Source organism: Trichoderma gamsii, assembly GCF_001481775.2.
Source record: "Trichoderma gamsii strain T6085 chromosome Unknown Scaffold_22.2, whole genome shotgun sequence".
Lineage (NCBI taxonomy): Eukaryota > Fungi > Ascomycota > Sordariomycetes > Hypocreales > Hypocreaceae > Trichoderma > Trichoderma gamsii.
Window position 1 is genome coordinate 155,367 of NW_020171359.1, and position 21,523 is coordinate 176,889.

Genomic DNA, 21,523 nt, shown 5'->3' on the forward strand with positions numbered 1-21,523 from the left:
TAATGAGTGAATGAGAAATGAATTACAACTTATATATACTTGTTTCCCTCTGATGATATACCTGTGATCTACCCGCAGTGCTTCCCGAAACGTTCGTCTGTGGACAAGCTCTCTGTTCAAGTTTCTACGACGCAGTGTCCGTACCGGAGTAGTCGGTGCAAGCAGGCTCTGTTCTGTTATATCTTCTGCCTTCAACACTACCCTAGACGCCAACAACTAGCTCGAATGCTAATTGATAGACACTTTCGGAGAATTCAGCACTCTTACTCCGTGGAGTTTCCACCTCAGGCCGATTCGTGATGCCTCGGCATCGATCGCTTCCCCGCAAAGCGGCTGGGGCCGTAGCCGCTGCCGCTTTGGGGGCCTGTCGCAGCGTGTGCCTAGCCTAAAGCCCCGGAGAACGGGCACGGAGGCGTGGAATTGCTGCCGGTGGCTGGAAGAGGTTTGTCCAACGTTCGGTTATTTCTTCATTGTTACTAAACCACCTGTTTCTTTTCAACTTTATTTGCCTATCGCAATTTTTGTCTCAGTGTTGATGCAATAAGTGTCTAATTGTAGCAATTGGCTACTCGGGCTGGTATAGTCTCCTATTTCACCGGTCCTCACCTAGCAGCGAATAACACGCGAACCACACACACTCTCTCCATCTGCTTCATCAACCACCAATTGCAACCATGGCGCCTACCGGACCCATCACAACCCCCATCACCACGCTGCTGGGCATCCAGCACCCTGTTATACTTGCCGGCATGGCCCGCACTTCTGGAGGCCGCCTTGCTGCCGCCGTCTCCAATGCCGGCGGCCTGGGCGTCATCGGCGGCTTTCAATACACGCCGGACCAGCTCCGCGAGATTGTTGCCGAGCTCAAGGCGAATCTGAAGAGTCCCGACCTACCTTTCGGTGTTGATCTGGCTCTGCCGCAGGTGGGAGGAAATGCACGCAAGACAAACCACGACTACACGCACGGCAAGCTGGACGAGCTAATTGACATCACCATCGACAGCGGCGCGAAGCTGTTTGTCAGTGCGGTGGGTGTGCCGCCAAAACACGTCCTCGAGAAGCTTCACAAGAATGGTATCTTAGTGATGAACATGGTAGGGCATCCAAAGCACGCCGTCAAGGCTCTCGACCTGGGCGTGGACATCGTGTGCGCCCAAGGTGGCGAAGGAGGCGGTCACACAGGCGACCTCGCCAACTCGGTCCTCATTCCAGCCGTCGTCGACGTGGCAAAGAGGTACAAGCCGCCCATGCTAAAGGGCTCACCAGCTCTTGTCGTTGCTGCAGGCGGCATCTGCAATGGGCGCGGCCTGGCCAGTTCGCTGATGCAGGGCGCCGTGGCCGTCTGGGTGGGCACGCGGTTCCTCGCCTCGGACGAGGCTGGATGCAGCGAGGAGGCCAAGAAGGCGGTGGTGACGTGTGGCTTTGAAGGTACTGAGACGACGTTGGTGATGACGGGCCGGCCGCTGCGGATGAGGACAAATGGCTACATCCAGAGCTGGCATGACCGGCCGGAGGAGATTAAGAAGTTGGTGGGGAAGGGAGTGATTCCGATGGAGCATGATTTGGATGAGGGCCGAGACATTGATATTCCACATTTGATGGGGCAGGTTGCGGGTGCGATTGATAGGATTCAGCCGGCGGGGGAGATTGTTGCGGAGATGGTGCAGGAGGCGGTTGATATGCTGAAGCTGGGAGACACGTATTTGACGGCCAAGAGCCGTTTGTAAGTGTAGATGAAGTTGATGAGTGATGCAATATTGTTCTTTTTGTCTTTTAGGAAATTCGTAATGCAACTGACGAGCATAAATGAGATATTAACCAGAATGATTTACGCTTACGCTTACATCAATTGATAGCTGATGAGGTGACACTGTTTCGTTTTGCTGCCTTCTGATAACCATCACCAAACACAAGCGTGGTGGTGAGCTGAACGAACAAGTACGTACCTGTGGCTAGTGCACTCTTAGCTCCATTGATTACTGCGCATCTGTGGCGCAACCCCACCATTATGGATCCCGGTTTTTTTGCAAATCGCAGACTAACTTTTTTTTTTCTTATCGGTTCCTGATTGCTGGCGAAATATTTCTGCTGCATTATCACCAAATCCTCAGCAAAACACCCGTAAACCACGTCAATCATGGCTGGCGCTACATTGAACAATAAGCGCAAGCGCAATCAGACCGATGCCGCTGCCGACAGCTCCAAAAAGTCCAAAAAGCTGAAGAATCCTCCCCCCGCCGAGCCCAAGGAAGACGAAGAAGCATCAGAGGAGGAGGAGGAGTCGAGATATGAAGATGCAGTCTCCAACCTCGAGCAGGAGAAGGACAATGAGGATGGAGAATCAGACGCAGGCGAAGGATCAGACCTAGAAGACAATGCTGTTGCCAAGAATGCCGATGGCGATGTCATTCCGGCCACCTCTGCGCCGATATTATCGACCCTGGCCGAGTCTGACAAGTTTGAAGATCTCAAGTTAACCGAAAAGACCATGAGGGCAATTCAAGAGATGGGCTTTACAAAGATGACCAGCATCCAGCGCAGCGTTCGTCTTCCTCTTCAATTTCCCGGCTCCAGTGACATGCTGTATTCATTGATTTACTAATACTGCTTCCTCCAGGCCATCCCACCTCTTCTCGCTGGCAAGGACGTCCTCGGTGCAGCCAAGACTGGATCCGGAAAGACGCTCGCCTTCCTAATTCCCGCCATCGAAATCCTCAGCTCTCTTCGATTCAAGCCCCGAAACGGTACCGGCGTCATTGTCGTGTCTCCAACCCGAGAGCTTGCGCTCCAGATCTTCGGCGTCGCACGCGAGCTGATGAAGCACCACTCACAGACATACGGTATCGTCATTGGAGGAGCCAACCGAAGAGCAGAAGTCGAGAAGCTGACCAAGGGCGTCAACCTGTTGATTGCCACGCCTGGCCGACTGCTCGATCACCTTCTCAACACCCAATTTGTCTTCAAGAATCTCAAGTCTCTGATCATCGACGAGGCCGATCGTATTCTGGAAGTTGGTTTCGAAGATGAAATGAGGCAGATTGTCAAGGTGCTGTCAAACGATGACCGACAGACTATGCTCTTTTCTGCGACACAGACAACCAAAGTTGGTGAGTATTTTTTCGGGCTGACTTGAGTCATGAAATTCATTGGCTAACGAATTTGTGATGTACAGAGGATTTGGCCAGAATCTCTCTGCGACCCGGCCCACTATACATCAACGTCGACGAGGAGAAGCAACACAGCACGGTCGATGGTCTCGAGCAGGGTTACGTCCTGTGTGAGGGCGACGAGCGTTTCCTACTACTATTCTCTTTCCTCCGAAAAATGCAGGCCAAGAAGAAGAAGGTTATTGTCTTCTTCAGCAGCTGCAACTCTGTCAAATATTACTCTGAGCTCTTGAATTACATTGACTGCCCGGTACTGGATCTTCACGGCAAGCAGAAGCAGCAGAAGCGAACAAACACATTCTTCGAATTTAGCAATGCGCCGCACGGTATCCTCATCTGCACTGATGTTGCTGCTCGTGGCTTGGATGTGAGTATCTTTTCGCTATCGAGAGGAAGCAAAAGATGGTGTAATGCTGACTGGTTAAATGTTAGATTCCCGCCGTCGACTTCATTGTCCAGTTTGACCCCCCGGACAACACTCGTGACTACATTCACCGTGTCGGACGAACAGCGCGAGGTTCCGATGCCAAGGGCCGCAGCTTGCTTTTCCTTCAGGTAAACTCATCTCCGACCGCAGATCTGTTCTACCTCTTCATCCACTAACACATCCAATAATAGCCCAACGAAGTCGGCTTCCTGTCCCACCTCAAGGCCGCTCGTGTCCCCGTCGTCGAGTTCGAGTTCCCCCGAAAGAAGATTATCAACGTTCAGTCCCAGCTCGAGAAGCTCATTGGAAAGAACTACTACCTGCAGCAGAGCGCCAAGGATGCCTTCAAGGCCTACCTCCACGCCTACGCCAGCCACAGCCTGCGGTCCGTCTACGACGTGCAGAAGCTGGACCTGGTCAAGATTGCAAAGAGCTTTGGCTTCTCTACGCCTCCGCGAGTGGATATCCAGCTGGGCGCGAGCATGGGACGGGACAAGGTGCAGGCGAGGAGGTCGTATGGCAGCCAGCCGAAACAGGTTGGCAAGTACAAGAGGGATAAGAGGAATTAGAGGTGTAATTTATTCATAAGGCGCGGTATATAAAATGGGAAATAATAAGGCGTATTTTGTTTACGAGGAGTTGTTGCAGGAATGTGACCTTTGTTTGAGCCAAGATGATTGATCTTTGTCATGCAATTGGTGAAGACACAAGCCAAGGGCTTTGAATCAACCAAGCACGACATGTTTCTCTTTCCAAAAAGTTGTCTTTCTGATCGTATTCTTCCGTTACTATTCAAATGAAACTATAATCTTCAACTTTCAACCATTTAAATGCTCTCAATGCTCTCCAGTTGGCTTAGATTAGACTCTTATGCGCATACCGCTGCATGTGGCTGAGTTCTGAGTTCGGTACTAACGTAAGCAGCATTTTCCAAAACAACACCCGACCTCGGATGTTCGTTCGCTGATCACTTCTCACTCATGCATCTTCTTTCCATCAACTCAATTGGTTTCGGCGCTTCTGGAATTTACTGCTTCAAGCGTTTGTTTTCATGTGTACATATCAATTGATCAATTAATTCATAAAAAGAGCTTCCCATTGGCGTAGCTTTCTGACGTCACCACCATGGAAGCTCACGATACAGTCGTCTCATCCATATCCTCACGCGTCAAGCACTTCCATCAACTGCAGAAGCCCTTCCGCCTCTACCATGGCGCCACCAACAGCACGCGCCGCTCCCACCGCAGCGCAGACAACACAATCGACACCAGCCAGCTGAATCACGTCCTCTCCGTCGATGCCGCCGCCAAGACGGCCGTCGTGGAGCCGAACGTGCCGATGGACCTCCTCGTGAGCGAGACGCTGCGCCATCGGCTGGTGCCGCCGGTGGTGATGGAGCTGCCCGGCATCACGGTGGGCGGCGGCTTCTCGGGGACGTCGGGCGAGAGCAGCTCGTTCCGCTACGGCGCGTTTGACGCCAACATCAACTGGATCGAGATTGTACTGCCCGACGGCGAGGTGGTGCGGGCGTCCAAGACGGAGCGGCAGGATCTCTTCTGGGGCGCGGCGTCGGCGTTTGGCACGCTGGGCGTGGTGACGCTGCTGGAGGTGCAGCTCAAGGAGGCCAAGACGTATGTGCAGCTGGAGTATTCGCTGGCGTCGGGGGCGGCGAGCATGCTGAAGCGGGTGCAGAAGGCCTGCAATGTGACTGAGAACGACTATGTCGATGCCATTGTGTTTTCCATGGACACGACGGTTGTTTGTGTGGGGAGGTTGACGGATGAGCTGCCAGCTGGGACGAAGCCGGTGGGTTTTCTTGGTCGCAGCGATCCCTGGTTCTATACGCGGGCCAAGGAGATCGTGGAGCGGCTCAAGACGACGGGATTGGGAAACGTCAAGGAAATGCTGGTCACAGACTATGTCCCCTTGGAAGACTATCTCTTCCGCTATGACCGCGGCGGCTTCTGGACGGCCGTGTACGCGTACCGCTACTTCATCACGCCCTTTAACAGGATCACCAGATACATCCTCGACTCCTTCATGCACGCCCGCGTCATGTACCGCGCCGTGCACAAGAGCGGTCTCGCAGACTACTACATGGTCCAAGACGTCGGCGTACCGTACGATAAAGTGGTCGAATTCCAAGCCTGGCTGGACAAGGAGCTGCACATTTACCCCCTCTGGATCTGCCCACTGCGCATCCGCCGCGACGACCCCGATTCAGGGCACGGCTTGCATTCGGAGTTTGCAAAGCCAAATACCCCGGACTTGATGAACTTTGGCGTCTGGGGCGGCGTCAAGGGCAATCGCCGCGAAGTCATTGAAAAGAACCGCGCGCTGGAGCGCAAAGTCCAGGAATTGAACGGTAAGAAGTGGTTGTATGCGCATGCGTATTATACCGAAGACGAATTCTGGTCACATTACGACAGGACGTCGTACGATGCGCTGAGGAAGAAGTACAAGGCGGAGTATTTACCGAGTGTGTACGACAAGGTCAAGGTTGACGTGGAGGGCGAGGAGAAGGCGAGAAACGCAACGTTCAAGTCGAGAAGCAAAGCTGCGTTTTGGGATCTTTGGCCGTTGGCGGGATTGAGAGGATTTTATAGTGCGGTGAAGGGGGGTGACTATTTGCTGCAGAAGGAGAAGGGGAAGAAGGAGAGTGTGGCTGCTGCGGCGGAGACACCAAAGACCAACTAATGTTTGTGTTGTATAGACGGGATGTAAGATACCCTTTTTAGAGCTTCAGAATGGATAGATGGAACTTACTAGACTTTTTTAACTTGGTTATTCTTTTATTCTGATTCATATAGATGATAATGCGATATCCATTGTACAATTTGATGACCACGATCCCTTCAATAATCTTACAGCTGTTTTTCTTTTTCTTTTTCTTGTTCCCTTTTTCTTGCTTCCATCACTTCATTTTGATAGCCCCGGGCACAGCAGACACAGTTCCCTCTCATTCTGTTCGAAAGCCACCCAACGGCGTCTTTTTCCTCCCACTCACCTCGGCAAGCGCCTTGTCGCGCTCCTTCTTCGCCTCCTCAGGATTCTTGGCAAAGACGTTGTAGCCGATGAGCAGGGCGAGGGCAGCACCGCCAATGACCATCCTGTATCATTGTTAGTTAAACTATATAAAGGGTCTATATTCAGCTGAGACGCACCAGTTACGCTTCAAAGCTTCAGGCCCGCCCGGTTTCTGCGGCGGCGGCTGTTGGCCACCGGGCCCGCGCAGGTTGTCCTTGTCTTTGTACGTGAGGTCCCGGGCCGCAGCGGTGGTGCTAAAGGGGGCGATGGCGGAGCGAGAGGCAAAGGCTGGGCGGAGGGCGGTGCGGAAGAGGGCTGTAGATGACCTTGCAGACATGCTGATGGATGGATTTGTAGAACTTTGGAAAGATTGATTGAATATGGGATGTGAGAAATGGTTGGGAAAAAGGTGTGGTGTATGGGAGGCTCTTTATATGTCAAAAGTGCCTGAATCTCCGATGACTTCAACGATGTGGCGGGTATGATGTGGGCATGACGTTGAGGGCTGCGGACAGCAGTTGTGGCCCGCAATTGACAGCAATTCTAAACAGAGTAAAAATACAAAGGTGAGATGAGGAGAAATACTGACTTTCTTGGATGGAGAGGTGATTTGTGGCGGGAGTTGATATTGGGATTTTGACCATGGGAAGGGATTGTTTTGGCGTGTTTGGTGGTGTGATGGGTGGGAGGTGGATTTAGGATGCTTGGTGCCGAGGAATGAGATGCATGATTTTGAGAACATTGATTGTTAAATGGACAGTTCAATCAGTTTCTTTCGATTTTTTTTTGATTTTTAAAATGAACCTTGTGTTAGGATGTGTTTTGTGATGTTCTGTTGAATGTTGTTGTGGTGGCGACTTATAGAGCTGTGTTGCTTCACAAGCTCGTCTCAGGAGCTGTAACAAGTCACCAGATGTCGAAAAGGACGAAAATCAGAATTTCTCAATTGCGAAGCCATTCCAATTGCGTAATAAGTTGAGTAGAAAAAGAAGTGGAATCCTTATAATTGAAATTACTACCTAGTAGTTGCTTTTTACTTGGTGCAGAGGTTGTTACTGCCGCGTGCATATACAATCCGAGTGCAATGGGCATATCAAAAGCGCCAACATATCACGCAGCACAATTAAACAAGTTCCCTATAGAACTATTCTTCTGGAAAAAGGCTTGTTCAGCTCTTTCTTTTGCAGACTCTTCAATGTTGGATTCTTTATTTTGTCCGTCAAGCATGCCCCGCAAAGGAACCCGAGCTCCGTATATACCATCAGCGCCGGCGTGCCCCGAGCCGGGACCGTTTTAACTCGGCCCGGCAATGCAAAAATCTCCTAGACGCTTCGGAGCACTGTACAAGTGCCACAACCAGACCTGTTCAGCTATTTGTAGGTATGACATATCGATGCAATGAGCCTAGCTGTATCCACATGATGAGATCAAGCAGGCTGAGTGGCACATCGAGAGACTACACTTTTCAAACGACCAACCATGTAACTTCCATTAATAGCGGCAAGGCAGAATACTAATATTCAAGCTGTACACTCCTTTCTTGCATGATGTAGGGAAAGATATTTGGCCTTTGTCTTCCATTATCCACAGCTGTTTTTCTGTATCTCCGTGTGCTCCATGTACTAATGCAAAAACAGTATGTCGATTGCCTGAGGTGTTACTCGATACATCGCATCTCTGATTTGAGAACAATGTTCGTTTCTATTCAACGCATCAAACATGAGACTATCATGCCCAAGCGATTCCATCAGCCGCCTCTCGCCAATCTCCAGATGCGAAAGCCGAATCCACCAATGAGCGTCATTCATACGGCTCAGCATCAAACTCGCCCAAACCCACATCTTTTCGCCAGCCATCTCCATATTTTCCCAGCCAAAACCGGCGCTCTAAAAAGCCGTCGGTTAATTTCTCTACCCCCAAACTCAGCCCCGACGGAAGTTGGAGATGCCAATCAGCGACTGTTGCGAGTCGCTTTGAGACTCAATTGATAGGGAAAATCTGGCTGCTGCGTAATTCAGTCAATCAGATTATTACCCGCGTGAACTATGGTCAGCCTCGGAACGATGTGTCCAGTCCTCAGCTCCAGCTCCTTAATTAGCGGAGATTTAACTCTCGGGGCGCCTTATCTCGAATGTTTATATATCGCCGTGAGCCGCAAGTTGAAAGATTCGTAGATTCCTCATTTCACACTCTTTATAAACCCGCAGTCGTCTTTATTGTGGTTCCATTTGCCTGGACAAAATGGGCAACTCAAAGTCCGTGTTGCGATCATCAAAGTCTTCGGGCTCTCAAGCGACGCAGAATGGCTTCGCGAACAACTCTCAAAAACCCCAAATGGTCCAGAAATCGCCGCAGGTAGCAACAGCTTCACTACCACCGCCACCCATTGTCATTGATGGAAATCTGGCTCTAAAAGGCAAGGTATTCGCCATCACCGGCGGCGCAAGCGGCATTGGCCTGGCGACTGCGCAGGTTCTTTCAAGACGGGGGGCAACGGTTTGCATTGCCGACGTAGATCCAGAAGCAATGAAGGCTGCTGAAGTATACTTCACGTCGCTGGAAGTTCCTCACATGGTCACAAGAGTGGATGTTTCCAAGAGAAAAGAGGTCGATGCTTGGATCGAGTCTATTGTCAAGGCCCACGGCCGGCTGGACGGTGCTGCCAACGTAGCAGGAGTTATCGGGAAATACCACGGCGTCTCGCCAGTTTCAGAGCTCGACGATGACGAGTGGGATAAAATCATCGGCGTCAACCTTACCGGAACCATGTACTGCATGAGGGCTGAGCTGAGGAATATGAACGACCGCGGTTCCATCGTCAATGTTTCTTCTATCCACGGATTAAAGGGTGAGTTTTTCGTTTCCGTCAAGTTGAAAGGGTAATGGGAGTTTTGCTAACGCCAATATTTGTAGGATTTGCCAGGCATGGTGCCTACGACGCAAGCAAGCATGGCATTGTTGGTCTCACGCGAGCAGCTGCCCTTGAGAATGGAGAGCGAGAGATTCGCGTCAACAGCGTTGCTCCAGGTGCCATTTATACGCCCTTGATGCAGAAGAACTGGGACTTCTCAGGCCGGCCAAAGGATGCTGCCTTTGACGATCCTACAGCTTTCCAGCGACAAGGCACAGCGGAGGAGACGGCGAATGTGATTGCTTTCCTACTAGGTCCAGAGAGTACATTTGTGAGCGGGAGTGTATACAAGGTAGATGGAGCCTGGATTTAACCACGCTGTCTGATGGAGAGGAGAGAATCCTCTGGTGAAGTGGCCAAGCGTGGCTTTGCATTGTATTGCGGCGTTACACTGCTGGTGGACTTTTTTTTTTCTGTTATTTATTCCTTTTCTGAGAAATGGACTGGCATTCTGTCTTTCGTTGATTATAGGAACGTTCAATTGATATACCAAGTTCTTTGTATGTGTCCAGGCTAGCTCGTAGATGGAAGAGACTGATCTGGTCTAATGCGTCCTCCGTCTTCTTATGGAATTGTTCCAGAAGTATTCGACCGAATAGGCAAATTCGGCAAGTTGCCGTCACAAACAAGATTTTATTTGCCCAACTCGGCCCTATTCTTACCAATTCGCTAATCATCGGGCACCAAGAGCAATCTATCTCGAAGCCGCCGCAACTGCAAAGGGCAATTGACTCCACCCCTGTTTTTCCTACGTTCCCCGAGACAGCTTCACAGCTGCCAGAGTCGGTAAGCCCAAACATACAGGGTGTGCGTGAATCAACCCACAGTACGGGGTTACTTCGCGCTCTTGGTCCCCATCTTCAACACTCAAGTGTGCTGTAGGATCGGCATCATGTGAGCCGCCCGAGAGGGGACGAAGCTCTCTCTGGTTGGATCATTCTTCCGTCGGCACCAAATCTCTGGCCCGCGATCCACCATCTCCACAAACCTTCATCATCCCAAACCTGGGGTAACCAAGCGGCAGCCCCCTCTGTAACTTCTGACAGTGAGCAAACACGAGAAAAAAAATAAAAAGAAGAATTAAAAATTAGAGACTGGTGCAGACACCAAGCCCTGAAGCAATTTAGCGTCACTTTAGTTTGGCCGAGGGCTTACAGGCACAGCAGCAAATGGCTAAAGCCTCATGAATCGCTCGTTTCTCCCCGCATTTCTAGCCTCGACTCCGAAATCACGGCAAAGTACTAAATGATACGGCATTTGCAATTCGCTCTTCGTGTTGAAAAAAAAGCAAAAACCCATCTTCAAGCCCCGTCTGTCAAGAATCAAAAAGCCTGTGCGCGGCTCCCAGTATCCGTCGGGTCGTCCCCAGTTTGCATTGCCCCTCTTGGGTCTTCTTCCCCCTATTTCCTCTCTCTCTCTTGTATGTGGACGGTACTACCGACTACCAAGCCATAACCACACGCCCGGATATTTCACAGAGCGGCCCCCATCTTTTTTTGCCTATGGTCTGATAGCGGGTGGATTCGATTCGGGAACCAGCCCTGCGAAACAGAGTCAGTCAGAGAAACAATTCGAAACAGAGAGCCATGGCAACCGAAGCCGACGGTGAACAGCGGGATCGCCCTCAGCCTCTCGTCGCGTCTGAGCATGACCGCGGGTCGACACCCGATGCGGAGCACGCCCGGCCCCGGAAGCGCACCCGGAGAGCGTGCGACAAGTGCAGCGCCTCGAGGACTCGCTGTGACGGAGAATAGTGAGTCTCTCTGTCTCTTTCTCATCCCGATCTCTAAGATCTGAGATCTTATCCGTATGGCGTTGATATGATTGACTGACACGCGTGTCAATAGTCCCTGTCGTCGTTGCGAAGGTAAGCAAAGTCTAAATCCTACCATCTCCTACTACCAGGTATCTCGCGAGATCCTTCAATGGTTCCCGGGCTCCATTCCTGGATGGAGATAGCAACGGCCCCCAATCTCCACCATCCTGGTTTTCATCCCACGTCATCTTGTAACTGTCATATCTAACACTGTCTTTCTCATCAAGACTACGGATACACTTGTCGTTATAATCGCGAAGTAAAGAAACGAGGGCGTCTGCCGGCCTCGGCTACAGCAAACCACAAGAGCAATGGCAGCATCAGTAATCGGAGAGACTCATGGGCTTCGTCGACCCGACGGGGAAGCATCATACGACGAGAGTCTAACATAGGACACACCAGCAATGGCAGCAGCAATGGTAACGGCATCTCGAGAGCATCTGTCTCGTCTCCTTCAGCCAGTATCAGCTCCAGCTCGGCTGCACGCCATTCACTCACTGACGCTGTGGATGTGACCACGGCCACTACTGAGGATGATCAGATCACTCTGCAGGACGCTCGCCAAGATGTCCTGCACTCCATCAGCCAGCCTTATCCTCAAAGTCGGCCAGCACCGCCGCTCAGCGTCCCGTCTCTCATCCAGGTCGGAATCCAGCCGCCGATGCCGCCACGCTCCTCTATAAGCAATCCCTTATCTGTGAATGTTTTCGATGGGCAATTTGGAGACAATGAAGTTGCCTTGTCTGACGGAAGCGTTGGCTATCCATCGCCAGTCGACAGACGGTCCCATGCCGAGGCCGCCAATGCCAGACAACACCGAGGCTCTTTCAAGTCTACTCCCAGCCATGAACGGAACCGAGAGTCATTCAGCACAAACAGCCACGACGCAGGAGGCTTGATGCTGGACTTCTTCCACAAAGCGCCAAACGACGACTGCTGGTACAAGTTTCTCGAGCCAATCCTGCCGTATATCCGCAACATCATTCCTGCCTCTGTTGCGTGCGACTTGCTGGAAATCTTCCTGACGGATCCCGGAAGTTCGCTTTTTCGCGTTGCTTCGCCATATATTTTGACCAGAGTCTTTCGCAAAAAGTCGATTACGCATCCGACCAACCCTCGATATACCACGCCTGCATTGCTTGCGACGATTCTGTGGTGCGTGGCGCAAACTGCTGATGTGATGATGCTGCATGTGCCGGGGACAAGGGCAAAGATTGTCAATGACTTGTATGATTTGGCAACGTCTTTGATCTCTGAACGTGATCCGGATCGATGGCGGCGAATCCACGGTGAGCCAAGTTCTCAACTCTCGCGATAAGTCAAAAAGACTAGAGATGCTAACATGATTTCGTCTTCAGGTGGTCTCAGAGCCGAAAACGAGACTCCCCATCCGCGGATCCCCAATCCTGCAACAGTGCCGAAAACCACCGTAAACAATGAACCTGCCGGTGAAATCGACGACGTCTTGACTTTTATCCTCCTCTCCATTGCCGTCTCCGGCTCCGACTTCAAGTCTGACTGCTACAAGTGGTGGTCAAAGGCAACCAGACTGGCCTTTTCGCTGGGCCTCAATCGAGAAGACGAGCAATGCGCTGGACCCGTAACTCCTTGTGCAAATCCTCTTTGTTCATGCCGAAAGGAGCAGGATGGCAGCTTGTACAATCTGGAGCATCGTGAGGAACGCAGGAGAGTCTTTTGGCTTCTGTACGCTCTGGATCGGCATCTGGCCTTGTCTTTCAACTCGGCGCTGACAATACCTGATTCATACTGCGAAGTCTATTGTAAGTACCTAGACTGAATGATCCGTTCTGCTTTCCATAAACTAACCTTGTTCATCAGCCCCCCTACCTGAAGCTGTTTGGGAAAATCTCGACACCATTCCTCCCAACGAGATGCCCGTTCGAACCATTGGACCACCAACAACAGCCTCTGGATCTGCCTTTTTCGAATATTTCTTACCGCTCATGGCTATACTAGGAGACATCATAGAGGTTCATCACAGGCGCCGTCACCCACGCCTTGGAGATTTAGACGATTCACACTCCGTGTCTGTCATCCAAGGGCTTCTCACAACATACGAATTGAGTCTCGCGGCACTCTCGTCAGAAGGCAACGACAGCGGCATCGTTCCCCTGCCCATCCACACGCCAAGGGGCATGGTCGCCGGCATGCCTTCGCGATCATCCATGTCCCATCCGTATCCTCCATCTACAGCGCCATACAACGCGAGTGATCCGTCCAAGATGCGCCTCGCCAAGGCCTACAGCACGCATATTCTCCATGTGCTGCATGTACTCCTGCACGGTAAATGGGATGCCATATCCATGCTGGACGATGGCGATGACTGGATCACATCCAAGAGATTCAACGAGTGCGCGTCACATGCCATTTCTGCGTCGCAGTCTGTTTCAACAATTTTGACAATCGACCCGGAGCTTACCTTTATGTCTTATCTGTTTGGCATATATCTCCTGCAGGGAAGCTTTATCCTTCTTCTCTTTGCGGACAGGATGCCTCAGCTGGGGCCGAACGAGTCGGTGGCGCAGGCATGCGAGAATATCATTCGAGCGCATGAGGTATGCGTTGTAACGCTGAGCACGGAATTCCAGGTATGAAGTCCCTCATTGATTGAGTGTTTTATTGTCATGAAGTGGAAATGTTAACATGATGTAGAAAAACTTTCGAACAGTATTACGATCCACTCTGTATAGCGTCCAGGGAGCGGGAACGACGAACTGGGATGAGCATCGTTCGAGACGAAGAGCTCTGTCTTTGTACAGATGGACGAAAGGAGCCAAGGGTCTAGCATTATGATGAATTGTACATGATTAGAAAGAGAAATGAGGCCAGGGAATGATATGATGACTTGGAAAAGAAAAACTTTAATAGTGGCCCCTGCTGAGTTGATACCCTAGTGTAATCGATCGCTTTTCTACCATTGCTTATATTGCATATGATCGAGATGTCTGCCCCTCTTGACTTGAAAGATATCGGGACCCAGTTTAGCCGCTAGACAAGACGGAGATTTTGTTTTCTCTCCGACTTACATTCGTGTCACTGCATATGCAGGGGAAACTTCTTTGCTCAAGTGCATGATGGATCGCATGGGATAGGTGTGGATAAGAGGATTTCCTGATGGTTAGAGCAATTAATGGCGTTATCAGCCAACGAAGCTGCCGTGGGGGTGTGTAGAAAAAGCTTTATGCCGACGGTTATTTACTACTTGTTTCAATTGTAGCCGTACGAGCTGGCTGAACTGAATGTCAGTATTCAAGATGGCAGAGACACATTCCCAGTCAATTACAGCCGTACTTTTCCCTTCATCATCCACAAGTATGTTGCTCAGAGAAAAATCGTCATGCCGGATAACTGTTCGGTCCGAAAGGCTCTCGGGAGAAGGGAACATCTTGGAGGTAGATTGATCAGTCTACGAGTGAGAGCCAAAGCAAAGTTGGCATCTTCTTCATTGTCCTCGTCCTCTGCTTCTCCTAGGGCCTCTATTTAGTCGTAGACAAGAAATTCAAGGTAGGCGGCCAGCAAGTCATAGCTTGAGCGAAATGGCCCTCGAGAAATGCCGTAGTCAAAGTGGCTACCTAAGAAGAACATGTTCGGTATATCCTCGCCAGGGCATACCTCTTTGCTGTTTTCGACTTTCATCAAGTACCAAAGTGCCAATCTCGGACAACTCATGGTGAAAGACTTGTGCCTGAAATCCGTCACTTGGCATGTTCCTACCTCTTCGATTCGCAGCTTTCGCGGCATACTTTTGTGATGGCTTCCAATGAAAGTTCAAAGCATTTAAGTTTCGTGCCATGTTATAGATGGAGCAATAGCTTAAGCTTAGCAGCATCAGCTTTGAGGCAATGTGTGTCTAGTAGCTACTAGTACCATTTGCCCAAGGTACTCACCTACCTACTATAGCTTCAACGAGTCATCAATGCACAGCAGATTACCAGCCAAATAAGGTAAAAGAGACTGTCATGTCAAAAATAAATATTTATTGCATGTTTATTGCATGTTTCTCTTTCAAATTGATCCAAATATCAGGTCTGCCGTAGGGTAGCTGCTATAAGCGGGCAGGCAATGCTTCACCGGAGAAACTTTAATGCACTCCCAAAGCATGCCCCACCGTGGCCAAGTACGCCGAATTGCCAGCTGCCTCTTGAATCTTGATCGCCTTAACCATCGGACTCGGTGCCGCGACAAACCCGCAATTGTTCAGCGAGGGCATCGACACTACTTTCGCCATGGTGTTGCAAGATCTGGGACGTCGCATCAATGCGGCGGTTTCCAACCTCACGCGTGAGCAGAATCTAGACGAAAAGGTCAGTTCATTCTAAGCTGCCCCGCTGTAGATGCGGAATTCCAACTGACGGTGGCAACAGGCCTTCGATGGTATGCTCAAGGAGATTTGCGCCGCTCTACTCGAAGCCGACGTAAACGTACGACTTGTTGGACAGCTCCGAAAATCGATCCGCGGTGCCGTCAACTTCAAAGAACTCCCGCCCGCCGTCAACAAGAAGCGTCTGATTCAGAAAGCCGTTTTCGACGAACTGGTCAAACTCGTCGACCCCCATGCCGAGCCTTTCAAGCCCAAGAAGGGCAAATCCAACGTCATCATGTTTGTCGGTTTGCAGGGTGCCGGTAAAACGACGACATGTACGAAGCTGGCGCGACACTACCAGAGCAGAGGATTGCGGGCGTGCTTGGTTTGCGCCGATACCTTTCGTGCCGGTGCTTTCGATCAGCTGAAGCAGAATGCGACAAAGGCTAAGATTCCGTACTACGGTTCACTTACGGAGACGGACCCCGCTGCGGTTGCTCGAGCTGGTGTCGAGCAGTTCAAGAAGGAGAAATTTGATGTCATCATCGTCGATACGTCAGGTCGACACCGACAGGAGTCCGCTTTGTTCCAAGAAATGATTGACATCCAGGCAGCAGTCAACCCAGACGAAACCATCATGGTGCTGGATGCATCAATAGGTCAGCAAGCCGAGTCTCAAGCCAAAGCTTTCAAGGAGGCAGCCGATTTTGGTGCCATCATCATCACCAAGACAGACGGTCACGCGCACGGTGGTGGTGCCATTTCTGCAGTCGCAGCTACACATACACCCATTGTCTTTATTGGTACTGGAGAGCACATGCTAGATCTAGAACGGTTTGAGCCTCAGCGGTTTGTCCAGAAACTATTGGGAATGGGTGATATGGCCGGCCTGGTGGAGCACGTGCAGAGCCTCAACCTGAACCAAAAAGACACAATGAAACACATTCAAGAGGGTATCTTCACAGTACGAGACTTAAGAGACCAGCTTTCAAATATCATGAAGATGGGCCCCCTGTCAAAGATGGCTGGCATGATTCCCGGTATGAGCGGGCTGATGCAGGGCATGGACGACGAAGAGGGCGGTTTGAAGTTGAAGCGCATGATTTACATTTGCGATTCCATGACCGACAAGGAACTCGACTCTGACGGCAAGATGTTCATCGACGAACCCACCCGAATGACTCGTATTGCTCGGGGATCAGGCACTTCGGTCCGTGAGGTGGAAGATTTGCTCACACAGCAGCGGATGATGGCCGGCATGGCCAAGAAGATGGGTGGCAACATGAAGAACATGCAGAGGGCACAGCAGGCCATGGGAGGCGGAAACAAGGCACAACAACTGGCTGCCATGCAGAAACGACTACAGAGTATGGGCGGCGCTGGCGGCGCTGGAGGCATGCCGGATATGGGATCATTAATGAAGATGCTTGGCGGTGGAGGCATGCCCGGCGGTATGGACATGCAGGCGATGATGCGACAGATGGGCATGGGAGGCGGCGGCATGCCTGGTATGCCCGGTATGCCCGGTATGCCTGGAGCTGGCCGTGGTCGGAGGTAAGACGAGAAGGATGCTTGTGGCTGTGTCGAGTGTTTGGTTTCGTTTTATCCTTGTTTCGGAGCTCGGTAGGTTGGGCATGCTACGGTCGATGGCTTGTTGCTAGAGCTCATGTGCATAGGTATCGGCGTTTGGGCAGTGATGAAGGGATTAAATGGTGGCTCGAAGAGAGCAAGATGCAATGTCGGGGTGCATGATATATGATGCAATGTGTACATGATTCAATGCTAGCGTCCGCTTGCAATTCTGTACGTACATGTTTTGTTTCATCGAAGCCACCGAGATATAATATACCAAGAAAAATAGGAGGATTTAATGTTGACAGTTTGTATGCTTTAACAACGTATAATGCGTAGTGTATCCGGCTCCGTGCTGGATAGTCGGTGCCTGCTCAACGTGATGAGTTATTTGCCATTGCAGATAGGAAAGTGACGATGGTTAAATTGCCTATATATCCCGTGGTTTGTTGCCTCTGAGCTGGAACACGCCTGCCTGTGTAGCTTGCATTGTCTGCGAATCAGAGCGTCAAATGTGCTGTTGACCAAGCCGACGCTTTATTGGCCAGAACAGCTTAGGTAGTCACCATGGCTTACAAACGACACCAGGCCGCCACCTTGTCTCAGCCCCGCACGCTATCTTGTCTAGCAACCTTGCTCTTAATCCACTCTCCCGCTACGACACCCGGAGCTAAGCATCGACTCCACCAGCATCAAGCTTTATAGTATTGTTGACTTATATCGCTGACTTATATCGTTGACTTGTATCCCGAGAATGGCCTCACGTGGAAGGGGAGACTTTCAGGATCGCGGAGGCGGAGGCGGAAGAGGCCGAGGCCGAGGCCGAGGTGACGGATATGGACGGGGACGAGGGGACGGTGGTGGCGGCCGAGGACGCGGTGATGGATTTGGACGTGGCAGAGGCGATGGTGGAAGAGGAGGAGGAGCTCCATTCCGAGGTGGCAGAGGTGGTGCTCCGCCGCAGATTTTCTCGTGAGAAGAATCCCCTTTCCTTAACACGTCTTGTCTCGTTACAGCCCAAAGACACCTACTCACACACCTTATCCAGTCCTGCTGGCGGCGTCCCCGCTCCCGACAAAACCGTGACAAACACTGAAAACGCTCTTCTGTCCGGCAAGGGACTTGACCTCAGCACGCTGGGCCTGAAAGAAGCTTTCCCTCGCCGACCCAGCTATGGAACAAAGGGAGCAGAAGTGGTGCTCTGGGCAAATTATGTTGCCATGACGGCATCCCCCAAGCTTGTTCTCTACCGATATGACATCTCTGTTGCTCCCGCCGCTACGGGCAAGAAGCTGACGCAAATCATCCGCCTGGTGCTGGGGGCATCGGAGCTGGCGGCCTACCAGCACGATATCGTCAGCGACTTCAAGTCTACTCTCATCTGCCGACAGAAGTTTGCCGACTTGACAATCACTGTGCCATATCAAAAAGAAGGCCATGAGGAGCCGCGCGAGAATGCCCCCAAGTACAATGTCAAGCTTCAGCTTACCAATACCCTGGCAACTTCGGAGCTGATAAGCTACCTTACTTCAACGGATCCATCTGCCCAATACGATGAGAAGCTGCCTCTTATCCAAGCATTCAACATTTTCGTTAATCATTATGCAAAGACGTCCAACAATCTCACCACCATTGGATCGGCAAAAGTCTTTTCTCTGGGCGCAGATGCCGATACTTGGGACCTTGGGAACTGCCTCACAGCCATGCGTGGCTTCTTTGCCAGTGTTCGTGCGGCAACAGCTCGCGTGCTTGTCAACGTCAATCCTACCCACGCTGCCTTCTTTCAACAAGGTCCTCTTGAACAATTCATTACTCAGCTTGGCAGCTTTCAGCGGAATATTTACAGACAAGCAGCATTTATCAATAAACTCAAAGTCAGAACTACTCATCTAAAAGACAAGACAGACAAGCAGGGCAAGCCAATCCCACGCATCAAAACCATCTTTGGCTATGCCACCAAAAACGATGGCCACGGCCTCGAGCATCCTCCTAGGGTCAAGGCATTTGGAAGCGGACCCAAAGATGTCGAGTTTTGGCTTGAAGGGTCCCCCCAAAAAGGCCAATCTCAATCCACCCCTGCGTCTGACCGCAAGAAAAAGGGCGGCAAGGGCGGCGGCCCGCAGAGCGCGGCTGGGTCATCCGCAGGACAGTACATCTCTGTTTATGATTTCTTCGTCAGAAGTAAGTGGTTCATGGCGTTGCGACAATGATTATCTCGTCGGCGGTTGCTAACAGTTCGTATAGCTTACAATATCCGTATAAACGACCCAAGGTTGCCAGTCGTCAATGTTGGAAATAGGGAGCATCCAACGTATTTGCCGGTTCAAGTCTGCCACGTGCTGCCTGGCCAGCCTTCCAACTCCAAACTTGACCCGTCTCAGACTCAGCAGATGATTCGATTTGCTGTCAAGAGGCCGGCGGAAAATGCGACATTTATTGTTTCCAGGGGACTGCAGACTACTGGTCTATCCTCTGAAGTGAACTCTTTGTTGGTAAGTTGATATGGGGATTAAATCCCGTCTTCTTTATTTATCCCGAGACCAACCTGCTGATACATCTCAGAGCCAATTTGGTGCCAATGTCTCCCCCAACCTCATTACTGTGCCTGGCCGCGTCCTTATGGGACCAAAGGTCAACTATGGCCAGAATCAGCAAGTATCAACATTTGGGGGCAGCTGGAATCTGGTACCAAGGAATGCCCCAAGCCTGAAATTCAGCACCTGCGGCAGCGTGCAGAAGTGGTCTTGCTTATACATTGAAATGCCCAATGATTACCCAAGGGCGCAGCAATTCAGCCCGCAGGACCTCAACAATATCATACAAAACTTCCACCGGGTTCTGCAGGAGACCGGCATTGCTGCGAGCACACCTCTTCTTCCATTTCAGCGACTGCAGCTGGATGGCACAGATGACGCTCCACTTGAGGAATTGTTCAAGCGTGCCGCATCGTCGCTGCAGCTGCTCTTCATCATCCTGCCTCACACTCCCATTCCGCTATATAATCGTATCAAACTTTTGGGAGATGTCAAGTATGGCGTCCATACCATCTGCAGCGTCGGTTCGAAAATTGCCAAACCTAATGGGCAAGATCAATATCTTCGCAACCTGGCGCTCAAATTCAACTTGAAGCTCGGCGGCAACAACCATCTCGTTGACCCTTCACGCCTGGGGCTTGTTTCTGAAGACAAGACTATGATTGTAGGCATTGATGTAACTCATCCGTCTCCAGGTTCCAAGAATGCTCCCAGTGTAGCCGGTGTGGTTGCCAGCGTAGACCGGTGGCTTGGCCAGTGGCCTTCGGTCCTCAGCATCCAGAAAAGCCGCAAAGAAATGGTTACGGAGCTTGGTATAATGTTGAAATCGCGCCTCGAACTGTGGCGAAAAAGGGCTAAACATACCGCATATCCCGAAAACATCATCATTTACCGGGACGGCGTCTCAGAAGGCCAGTACCAGTCGGTGTTGGACGAGGAGCTGCCGCAGATACGCGCGGCTTGCAAGGAGGTTTACCCGGTTGCTGATCAAAAGAAAGGCCTGCCGCGTTTGACTATCGCTGTTGTGGGAAAGCGTCATCATACGCGTTTCTATCCTACTGCAGCTGCTGACGCTGACAATTCTGGCAACACCAAATCTGGCACCGTGGTCGACCGAGGCGTGACCGAGGCCCGCAACTGGGACTTTTTCCTCCAGGCGCACACCGCGTTGCAGGGAACCGCGCGGCCAGGGCACTACTATGTCGTGCTTGATGAGATCTTCCGCCAGAGGTTTGCGAAGACGCCAGGCAAGAATATTGCAGATGAGTTCCAGGATTTGACTCAGAGCATGTGCTACATATTTGGCCGGGCCACCAAGGCGGTGAGTTACTGCACGCCGGCGTACTATGCCGACATTCTATGTGAGCGTGCGCGCTGCTATCTCAGTCACCTGTTTGATACGCCGATTAATTCAGCGACACCGTCGGTGGCAGAGGGTGCGGAGGGCCATGCGGCGTCTGGGCAGGACGTGCAGATTCACGAGAGGCTAAAGAATAGCATGTTTTACATTTGAGTGGGGGATTGACAAAAATTGACACTTGATGGGTGTAGCGAAGGTTTAGCCTGCTTTGTTTTCTCTTGAATGAGCGAATTGTGGAGTAGGATTTAGGGAAATTGGATTATCAGAATAAGCGGTTTCTATTAATGGATATTCATTACGCCTTTGATACGTTGCTGTTATACGCGGACCCAGACTGGGTCTCGGTGAGCTGCTACCTATCAGTGATCACATACATCTATACGCG

At 51.1% G+C, this 21,523-nt stretch overlaps 7 protein-coding genes across 7 annotated transcripts; 6 read left to right on the forward strand and 1 right to left on the reverse strand.

The window, feature by feature from the left end:
- Window positions 1-674: 674 nt before the first annotated feature.
- Window positions 675-1,727, forward strand: TGAM01_v206469 (2-nitropropane dioxygenase; the record flags this gene model as incomplete). Its single annotated transcript, XM_018801762.1, has 1 exon — window positions 675-1,727. The coding sequence occupies one exon, from the start codon at window positions 675-677 to the stop codon at window positions 1,725-1,727; it is 1,053 nt and encodes a 350-aa protein (XP_018665077.1).
- Window positions 1,728-2,137: 410 nt separating this feature from the next.
- TGAM01_v206470 (ATP-dependent RNA helicase HAS1) lies at window positions 2,138-4,163 on the forward strand (the record flags this gene model as incomplete). Its single annotated transcript, XM_018801761.1, has 5 exons — window positions 2,138-2,542; window positions 2,618-3,107; window positions 3,173-3,534; window positions 3,600-3,722; window positions 3,786-4,163. The coding sequence occupies 5 exons, from the start codon at window positions 2,138-2,140 to the stop codon at window positions 4,161-4,163; spliced, it is 1,758 nt and encodes a 585-aa protein (XP_018665076.1).
- A 556-nt stretch (window positions 4,164-4,719) lies between these two features.
- Window positions 4,720-6,291, forward strand: TGAM01_v206471 (hypothetical protein; the record flags this gene model as incomplete). Its single annotated transcript, XM_018801760.1, has 1 exon — window positions 4,720-6,291. The coding sequence occupies one exon, from the start codon at window positions 4,720-4,722 to the stop codon at window positions 6,289-6,291; it is 1,572 nt and encodes a 523-aa protein (XP_018665075.1).
- Window positions 6,292-6,553: 262 nt separating this feature from the next.
- TGAM01_v206472 (hypothetical protein) lies at window positions 6,554-6,958 on the reverse strand (the record flags this gene model as incomplete). The annotated part of the gene is made up of 2 exons (XM_018801759.1): window positions 6,554-6,704; window positions 6,759-6,958. 2 exons carry the CDS (start codon window positions 6,956-6,958, stop codon window positions 6,554-6,556), a joined length of 351 nt encoding a protein of 116 aa, XP_018665074.1.
- A 1,904-nt stretch (window positions 6,959-8,862) lies between these two features.
- On the forward strand, window positions 8,863-9,845 carry TGAM01_v206473 (3-oxoacyl-(acyl-carrier-protein) reductase; the record flags this gene model as incomplete). Its single annotated transcript, XM_018801758.1, has 2 exons — window positions 8,863-9,469; window positions 9,535-9,845. The coding sequence occupies 2 exons, from the start codon at window positions 8,863-8,865 to the stop codon at window positions 9,843-9,845; spliced, it is 918 nt and encodes a 305-aa protein (XP_018665073.1).
- Window positions 9,846-11,118: 1,273 nt separating this feature from the next.
- TGAM01_v206474 (transcriptional activator xlnR) lies at window positions 11,119-14,162 on the forward strand (the record flags this gene model as incomplete). Its single annotated transcript, XM_024549875.1, has 6 exons — window positions 11,119-11,285; window positions 11,380-11,399; window positions 11,576-12,637; window positions 12,707-13,129; window positions 13,188-13,957; window positions 14,022-14,162. The coding sequence occupies 6 exons, from the start codon at window positions 11,119-11,121 to the stop codon at window positions 14,160-14,162; spliced, it is 2,583 nt and encodes an 860-aa protein (XP_024405349.1).
- Window positions 14,163-15,595: 1,433 nt separating this feature from the next.
- Window positions 15,596-21,291, forward strand: TGAM01_v206475 (hypothetical protein; the record flags this gene model as incomplete). The annotated part of the gene is made up of 5 exons (XM_018801756.1): window positions 15,596-15,673; window positions 15,734-17,226; window positions 18,029-19,425; window positions 19,489-19,736; window positions 19,807-21,291. 5 exons carry the CDS (start codon window positions 15,596-15,598, stop codon window positions 21,289-21,291), a joined length of 4,701 nt encoding a protein of 1,566 aa, XP_018665071.1.
- Between the last annotated feature and the right edge of the window lie 232 nt (window positions 21,292-21,523).